Source organism: Macrobrachium nipponense, chromosome 3, assembly GCF_015104395.2.
Source record: "Macrobrachium nipponense isolate FS-2020 chromosome 3, ASM1510439v2, whole genome shotgun sequence".
Lineage (NCBI taxonomy): Eukaryota > Metazoa > Arthropoda > Malacostraca > Decapoda > Palaemonidae > Macrobrachium > Macrobrachium nipponense.
This window is the reverse complement of record NC_087202.1, coordinates 74828693-74838692: the sequence shown is the minus strand read 5'-3', so window position 1 is coordinate 74838692 and position 10000 is coordinate 74828693. Positions and strand designations below refer to the sequence as shown.

General features: G+C 39.4%; 1 protein-coding gene across 1 annotated transcript in view; it reads left to right on the top strand.

Moving 5' to 3' along the window:
* LOC135221821 (GTPase-activating Rap/Ran-GAP domain-like protein 3) overlaps positions 1-10000 on the top strand; it is a 967251-nt gene that overhangs the window by 852546 nt on the left and 104705 nt on the right. The window contains 1 exon segment of the mRNA XM_064259719.1: positions 5063-5077. Coding sequence (XP_064115789.1) covers positions 5063-5077 — 15 coding nt within the window.

The following is a 10000-nucleotide window of genomic DNA, read 5'->3' as shown; positions in this document are numbered from 1 at the left end:
CGTGCGCTTGCAGACAAACGACGGAAGCGCTCTCTATTGTCGCCAGTGGCAATTCCTCGATGACAGGGCCGTCGCTCGCAATTTGGAATTTTCTACGCGAGTGGAGATAAAAGTGACGTCATTATTTGTATATAGATATCTGTTCGCACATGAGTGATCCTTGAAACAGTTCGTTTCAAAAAAAAAAAAAGGGGGGGAATGCTGTTATTGTACTCGAAATTGATAAACGCTCCAAATTTGTGCCGAAAAAGCGAATTACGGATTATTCCACTTTCTCAAGAGTTTGCGTCATTGGATGTTTGAGAGTTCGCTTGCTTTATCTTTTCAGTTACCGAGCTATCGGTGTGTTTATCTGTTTCTCATACACTCACAACCACAAACACACACAAGTACGTGCACACAAAGAATAATCGAGGCCTGCTACCACACTGATATCAGTAAAATATTGAAATCCATAAAATGTAGTCTTTTTCCTTTCTTTGAACAATAATATTAGTTTCCTCTTTTCCTTATTTAGTTGTGAATTGAATTTAGTGAAAAGTTAATGTGGAAACAGGCGGATTGAAAACGAAGTGTTTAATCTAGAATTATGCATTTAGCCATCTGGACAACTCTACCTGGAGGGATTCGAGAAAATAGCAAGACATGATGTCGGTAGGCGGGGGGGCGCTGGGGGACAGGAAAAGAAAGGGCCCTTCCATTCAGTTGTATTTAATTCGGTAGGAACAAGCACAAAGACTGTCGAGTATTTAAAAAAAAAAAAGGGAAAGGTCCTGCTTTCGTAGATCACCCCAAACTGCTGTACAAACAGCGTTCTTTGTGAAGCACTGGAATATCGTGAAAAATCTGTAGTCCTTAATTTTCATTATTAAAGTGTCGGGCCAAGTTACAAGATTTGGACACTGGGTGTATGACTATGTTAGTTGACGTCCCCGAAAGGACTTTATTTCCACCGAAGAATGAACACACAAAAAGAAAAAGTGAGTCATAGAAAGAATGGATAAACGAAAAGAAGGCCGAAACGAAATAAAAAAAAAATGGACAAACGTAAGGAAAGAAAAGAAAATTAAAACCAAGCTGGAGAAGCGAGTAAAGAAAATGCTGAAAACAAAATAAGGAACGAACGAGCAAAGAGAAGGAGAGAAAGAGAGACCATCTCCCTCTATCACCTGTTAGACGAGTGTTACTTTATCTTCTGACTCCGCCTGACGTCAAATGCCCACAATATTTCCACTTGCGCTCGCAACCGCCTGTATTTTTGGATAATCCCCCTCTTGATCCACACAGGAGCGTGGTAATAGCCATTTTTATGTTGCTCCTTTTTCACCGAACAACAGAAAAACCTGGATGCAACACGATTAGCTCGGTATTTTAACTCGCGTGAGCGCTGTTAAGCGCTGTAATAAATTAGGTGCAACTCGTTGTCTGCACGTATGTGCGCTCGCGCGTGTGTGTAAAGTTAGAGTGACTTGGTCCTTAGGTGGTCCTGGTGACGAAGTGATTTTCTTGCGGTCTGCACGAATGGACGAAAGCCCTTGCCGGCAAAAGACCAGTTTAATATAACAAAAACACCTGCAACATCATGAAGTGTTGGTTGAGGAAGTTGGTGGAATATTATAAAGGAAAGTTGCAGTCCACTGTGTTTTTAGACTGGGAAAATGAAGTTTTGAAGCGTTAGATTGAGAAGGAAATGTTTCGGACAGGAAAAGTGTGTGATGGGGTATTTTCAGATGATGAAGTGTAAAAGCAGGTATTAAATACCGCACCTGATCTTGAATACAGTTTGATCACAAGACACTTAACGTTTTTACAGTCAGTTGATATGATTCATGATATGTGATGATTATATAGAGTTAATCGGTATTATTTCCACTTTTAGGGACCGTTCGTTATGACACTTGAGGAAGTAGGGAACTCAAGTTTTTTTTTTTTTTCGACTAAATTTTCACGTAATATTTAGATGTAAAGTAACCATTCTCTCCGAACTTTTAATTTGATTCTATTGGTATTATTCTGATTATAGCATGTTTTCAGTGACTGTATTTTTAGAATATATGTTTAATTATTTTTAATTAAACAGATGGTATTAATTAATGGTATTCAAGTGTGAGCTGATTGTGCACGGGGTAATTTAGATGACTTAGAGCCAACTTGTGGTATTGAAGGGGAAGACGGTCAGGTACTTGGAGGTCGTCATCCAGCAACTGATCACCACAACGAAAGTAATCAACAGCCTGAGATTGGAGCTACAGAAGCAAAAAGGAAGAAATGGACAAGAGAAGAAAATAAGGAAATATGGAGATGCTACATCAGAAGCAACCCGACGGAGAGAGGATATAGAAGAAGATTGGTCAACATCTGGAATGAGAGGAATAACACCCCCAAAACAGAGCAGAGGCTGGCAGACCAAGTAAGGAACATAAGGAAAAAGAACTGGCTCTCTCCAACAGAAAGAGAAGAACTGGAAAGGGAAATGTCACACGACAACGAATTACACGAAGACTAACTGAGAGACGATGCCACAGAAGACGACAGGGAGGATGAGGTATCAAACAACGACACACGAAGAAACACCGACGAAGTAACAGAGATGACGGAATGGGTAGAAAAGATTAGACAATGGATGGAGCCAGATACAGAGAGAACAAAGATCCCCTCCATGAAAGCCTACAACACCAAGAAATTAAGGGAGAAAACAAGTGAGGTCAATGAAATAATGGGCATAATACACACCACCAGTATCACAGAAACAAATAACTTGGTATATGCAGGAGCAAGATTAGTAGCAGAACTGATGGGGATTCGAACACCAACACCACCAGCACAACCAACCCAACAGAAACCAAAACAGCAACCTCCTTGGAAAAGGCGCCTGGAAAAGCAAATCATGGTGATGAGATCTGACTTGAGTAAACTGAAAGAGATGGCGGAAAAAAGGCTAAGAAGCAAGAAAACAAGGGAGGAACTCAACGAGAAATACAAAGTACAAGAGAGGGGACTAAACAACACAATAGAAGATGTAAAACAGAGGCTTAAGGCCAAAGCACATAAGATCCAACGGTACATGAACAGGAATAAGGGATACCAACAGAACAAACTATTCGGAACCAACCAGAAAAGACTATACAGCCAACTAAGAGGGGAAGACAACCACCCAGAAATTCCTGAAGCCGAACCAAGTAAGAGACTCTGGGAAAACATATGGAGCAATCCGGTATCACACAACAAACATGGCTCCAGGAAGTCAAGGAAGAAGAAACAGGGAGAATAAAACAAAGATTCACAGAGATCACGACAGACACAGTCAGACACCAACTAAAGAAAATGCCAAACTGGAAAGCCCCAGGTCCCGATGAAGTCCATGGATACTGGCTCAAAAACTTCAAGGCCCTACACCCACGAATAGCAGAACAACTCCAGCATTGTATCTCAAATCACCATGCACCCAAATGGATGACCACAGGAAGAACATCCTTAGTACAAAAAGACAAGAGTAAGGGAAATATAGCCAGTAACTACAGGCCTATCACCTGCCTACCAATAATGTGGAAGTTACTAACAGGTATCATCAGTGAAAGGCTATACAATTACCTAGAGGAGACAAACATCCCCCACCAACAGAAAGGCTGCAGAAGGAAGTGTAGGGGCACAAAAGACCAGCTCCTGATAGACAAAATGGTAATGAAGAACAGTAGGAGAAGGAAAACCAACCTAAGCATGGCATGGATAGACTATAAGAAAGCCTTCGACATGATACCACACACATGGCTAATAGAATGCCTGAAAATATATGGGGCAGAGGAAAACACCATCAGCTTCCTCAAAAATACAATGCACAACTGGAATACAATACTTACAAGCTCTGGAATAAGACTAGCAGAGGTTAATATCAGGAGAGGGATCTTCCAGGGCGACTCACTGTCCCCACTACTCTTCGTAGTAGCCATGATTCCCATGACAAAAGTACTACAGAAGATGGATGCCGGGTACCAACTCAAGAAAAGAGGCAACAGAATCAACCATCTGATGTTCATGGACGACATCAAGCTGTATGGTAAGAGCATCAAGGAAATAGATACCCTAATCCAGACTGTAAGGATTGTATCTGGGGACATCAGGATGGAGTTTGGAATAGAAAATGCGCCTTAGTCAACATACAAAAAGGCAAAGTAACGAGAACTGAAGGGAGAAAGCTACCAGATGGGAGCAACATCAAACACATAGATGAGACAGGATACAAATACCTGGGAATAATGGAAGGAGGGGATATAAAACACCAAGAGATGAAGGACACGATCAGGAAAGAATATATGCAGAGACTCAAGGCGATACTCAAGTCAAAACTCAACGCCGGAAATATGATAAAAGCCATAAACACATGGGCAGTGCCAGTAATCAGATACAGCGCAGGAATAGTGGAATGGACGAAGGCAGAACTCCCCACCATAGATCAGAAAACCAGGAAACATATGACAATACACAAAGCACTACACCCAAGAGCAAATACGGACAGACTATACATAACACGAAAGGAAGGAGGGAGAGGACTACTAAGTATAGAGGACTGCGTCAACACCGAGAACAGAGCACTGGGACAATATCTGAAAACCAGTGAAGACGAGTGGCTAAAGAGTGCATGGGAAGAAGGACTAATAAAAGTAGACGAAGACCCAGAAATATACAGAGACAGGAGAATGACAGACAGAACAGAGGATTGGCACAACAAACCAATGCACGGACAATACATGAGACAGACTAAAGGGTAACTAGTAGCCAGCGATGACACATGGCAATGGCTACAGAGGGGAGAGCTAAAGAAGGAAACTGAAGGAATGATAACAGCGGCACAAGATCAGGCCCTAAGAACCAGATATGTTCAAAGAACGATAGATGGAAATAACATCTCTCCCATATGTAGGAAGTGCAATACGAAAAATGAAACCATAAACCACATAGCAAGCGAATGCCCGGCACTTGCACAGAACCAGTACAAAAAGAGGCATGATTCAGTGGCAAAAGCCCTCCACTGGAGCCTGTGCAAGAAACATCAGCTACCTTGCAGTAATAAGTGGTACGAGCACCAACCTGAGGGAGTGATAGAAAACGATCAGGCAAAGATCCTCAGGGACTATGGTATCAGGACGGATAGGGTGATACGTGCAAACAGACCAGACGTGACGTTGATTGACAAAGTCAAGAAGAAAGTATCACTCATTGATGTCGCAATACCATGTGACACCAGAGTTGAAGAGAAAGAGAGAAAAAAGGATAAGTATCAAGATCTGAAAATAGAAATAAGAAGGATATGGGATATGCCAGTGGAAATCGTACCCATAATCATAGGAGCACTAGGCACGATCCCAAGATCCCTGAAAAGGAATCTAGAAAAACTAGAGGCTGAAGTAGCTCCGGGCCTCATGCAGAAGTGTGATCCTAGAAACGGCACACATAGTAAGAAAAGTGATGGACTCCTAAGGAGGCAGGATGCAACCCGGAACCCCACACTATAAATACCACCCAGTCGAATTGGAGGACTGTGATAGAGCAAAAAAAAAAAAAAAAAAAAAAAAAATAATAATAATCTAATAATAATAATAATAAAAAAATAATAATAACAATACCATTATTCCACAATATTACGGTGGGTATTCTTACAATGTGCACATTGGATTAAAATATACATAAAATGGTTGTTTAAAATTTAACCTCTGCTTATTAAATTATCATACACATAGATTTATATCTGCCTTTTTTGTGCACCTCACATCAATTTCAGAGACTCTGCAACCTAGTATCCCTATCTTAGTTGGAAATAAAACGCGACAGTAGAACCCAAATGTGAGGCGAAAGCACGCAAGTCTCTATCAACAGATTTCCAAAAGCTATTTCCGCCAAAGTACAACAGCACCAGCTGGCCTTGGATGGTGATTGAAAGGGATAAGTTATTATGTGTGATAAATAAATGAAATTCTAGATTCTGTAGGTTATGAACAGGAAAGTGCTTGGGGCGGTTGTTGGTAAAAGCTTTTATACAGTAAAAAGAAAAATTAAGCCTTGCTATTTGAAAGCCTAACTAAAAACCATGTTGGAGAAAGCGAAAATGTATGTTAACATTTTCTGAAAGACTCCAATATCATCCTTACCGATCCCCTTAAGTGTGTGTACGAAGCTCATTAGCAACTTCAGAAATAGCGATGTATATTATCCGTCGCCTGTCTTCTAGAAAGCTTTCAACTCGTACGAAGAAAAAGAGACTCATACCTCGCGTTTGGGTTAACCTTCTATTCTTCCTTTCTTGGACCCCTGACCTTTCGTCTACAGTTCGGTGGTAGAAATGATGGAGGCTTCTGAGAAAATCGCTCATGTGATGCTTATTAATCTGGGAAACCCTTCATGCGATGCTTGTTCGGTGTATACAACGGTTGGGCGGCCAGTGATTAATTGATTCCCCAAATGAAGAGCTGATGGAGGGTGATGTAATCGCCCTGCCGTATCAATTTTATCTTTAGCGTCGCAAGTTTTTGGCCGATTACTTGCTAATGTGTACATCTTACATATTTTCCGCTTAAGGAATCGCTTGTGCATTTGTAGCCAATTGTATGTGTATAAATATAATATATCGATGATATAGATATATATATATATAGATATATATATATCATAGTATATATATAGTATTAATATTATACTAAATAATATATATATATAATAATATATATTTTTATATATATAGCTAAACATATATATATATTATTATAGGTATATATATAATATCTAATATATATATATCGTATATGTATATGTATAGTGTATTTGTTTATATATATATTAATATAGATATAATATATATATATATATTTATACACATATATAAAAGGTTATATATATATATATATATATATATATATATATATATATATATATATATATATATACACATACATACTGTACGGAATTCTCATTCCCTAAATGTACCATAATGTACAGCTTTCTTATGCCGTCTAGTGTACCGTAATGTACAGCTTTCGTATTCCCTTAAATGTACCGTAATTTACAGCTTTCATATTCCCTTAAATGTACCGTAATGTACAGCTTTCCTATGCCCTCTAGTCTACCATTATGTACAGCTTTCATATTTCCTTAAATGTACATAGGTTTGTTCTCTACTGTGTTCTGTCGCTGGTAGTTTTACCTGTTTAACGAAGTTGTCCATTATAATTCGGAGTATGTTAGTTATCAATTGTGATTTTTAAATATGGTTAATATGGAAGTATCTGATAAATTCCATTTTATTTTTTAGTGTATGTTGGAACAAGCCAAGTACACGCTTTGCACATAATACATATGATGTGAGTCCGGTGATAAATATCTACTCGTGCGTACTGTACACGTGTAAAAAAGGTGGGCGGTGTTTATTTATTTATGAATAAATCATTTGATAAGCTAGACAAATTTTTTCTGTATGTAGCAAATTAACGAGATTAGATTTATAGTGCGGAAATTTATAGGCATACATTGAGGTACTCATTTGAAAACGCATTTTGAAATTGATGTTTTGTATTGATGATTTTATCGAAAATTATTTTTCATTTGCATATGGTATCTTTCCATATTTAAATTGCTGTAAATTCAGATTCTATGGGATGGACAATCCATAACCGCATTAGTCTCGGTACCGGGGAATTAAAAATCTTAAGAAAAAAGGTGATTTTAACCCAGAGGGTAACATAAGTTGAAATACCGTTCAGTTTTTGTGAAGTGACTGTAAAAAAAAATATCTTCATTGGAGAAAAGCTCTCTCCTTTCAAAAGCTTTCTTCATTCAAAAACTTGTCTAAAAGAAAAGGCGCTCGCCATTCAGTTTATATATATTTTTTTCGTAAAAAAAAAAAAAAAAAAAAAAAAAAAAAAAAGATCCCCGTTGAAAAACATAGAAGCTTAGCTGAAAAAAAGGTTTTTTTATCGAAATAAAATGTGCCTTTCGAAAAAAATCAACTTTTCGAAAATAAAACTGCAAAATAAAAAAAAAAAGAAAATAAAAAACGCGCTGCACAATTGCTTCCAGACCGACGAGAAAATTAGGCTAATGTTGTTCTTATCCTCTCTTCGCGTGGCCTCCCTCCCCCTTCATCCCCATCCCATCCCTCCTCATCCTTTGTGAGGGGGAGGTGGCTCCCGACCGGAAACTCTTTCTGGGCCCCCGGAAAATTTTGGGCGGAGTATTCAAGTCTGCTTGTATTTCAAAAGCACATTACTTCGTGAAGCGAAAAATGCGGGAATAACTTAAAAAAGTTTCACTGCATCTCTTTTAACGCCCTGTGCTTTAATGTATGTCAAGAATTTTGTTCACACTAAGGTTTTTTTTATCGGCGTTTTAAATATTATTCAACCGTTATTTTCTGCGCACTAAGGTACAGCGACTTTCTTCAGTATTGCCGCTATTATTAATTTCATGTCGGCGAGTGTGAATTATATGAAGTTGAGTTTCTGTAGCTTTGACATGTAATGCTTTTATTCACGAATCCTTAAACGTAGGGAAGAAAGTAAGTTGGGAAATGATGCTATGGTATGGAGGGCAGACCACATCTTACTATAATAGGCTTTATGTCTGTCCGTCCGTCTGTCATTCAATCACGGCCAAACTGCTGGTCCGATGGCCATGAAACTTGGCAGGGTTATAGTGGGGACCCATAAGATGATTTATAATGCGGTTTCGTCCTACCTCCCCCGCTCCCCTCCGAAGGGGTTGGGGGTGAGAAGAGAGTCCATGAAACGGAGCTGGTTCTGCTTGTGACATGGGGCTGGTTATGCCCGTAGACTTGGTTACTTTACGAATTTCTGTATACATATCTTTTGCTAGTTGATTATAATTGCGTATATGAAAAAAATGGGATCTTTGGTTGCAAGTTAATTATCCCTATTCTGGCAACATTCTAACGCCCGTTTGGCTTCTGCATCTTACATTTGACCAAGGATCAATTTCCCCCATATTGTTCGGTAGGTATACTTGGTACTAAGGCCTTTTCCATGCTTGAACTTTTCCATGATTTCTACCAATAGGGTAGCGCCTTAGTGGCGTGATCGGTAGGGTCTTGGCCTGCCACATCGGTGGCCGCAAGTTCGATTCTCGGGCATTCCATTGAGGTGTGAGATATGTGTATTTCCTGTGATAGAAGTTCACTCTCGACGTGGTTCGGAAGTCTCGTAAAGCCGTTGGTCCCGTTGCTGAATAATCACTGGTTCCATGCAACGTAAAAAACCATACAAACAAACAAACAAACAATCTACCAATAGGGGAACTTTCTCCATGCTTCACTTTTTCACCCTTACTGCTAAAAATAGACCTCTCCCTCCTCCCCCAGGAATAATTGCGATAGATTAATGTTTTATATCCTTCAGTGAACTTAGTCCTACTTTGAAATGCCAAACTTAGTCTCCTTTAAAGGCGAAAGGCCGCAAGATAATATTTCGTTCATCACTCTTTTCACAGAATGATTGTGATGAAAGTAGTATCGTTAATAACGAAATGACTCTCTCTCTCTCTCTCTCTCTCTCTCTCTCTCTCTCTCTCTCTCTCTCTCTCTAGTGAAGACCAGGCACGTTTAACATTTAATTCTTAAATCCGTCTCCTGAATCCTTTTAGTCGTCTTTTAAGAGGCGGGGTTATCTTAAGGAGAAAAAATTCATCAAATCTCTCTCTCTCTCTCTCTCTCTCTCTCTCTCTCCTTAAAGCAGCCTGACTAAAGGAGCAGTTAACGTACCTTTGGTCGCCTCCACATTACCCAGAAAAGAGCTTAGACGCTGAAAAATATAATCGATCTAAAAATGACAATCGGAGGAGAGAGAGAGAGAGAGAGAGAGAAGAGAGAGAGAGAGAGAGTCCTCGTAATACCAGTCTGGTGGTCGTCATCACTGCGGAGGCAATAACGCTAGTCAAGATAATTCTCCGATACTGCAGAGTATCATTCGGGCTGTAATAGGGAAAAATGGGCGGTTCCAAT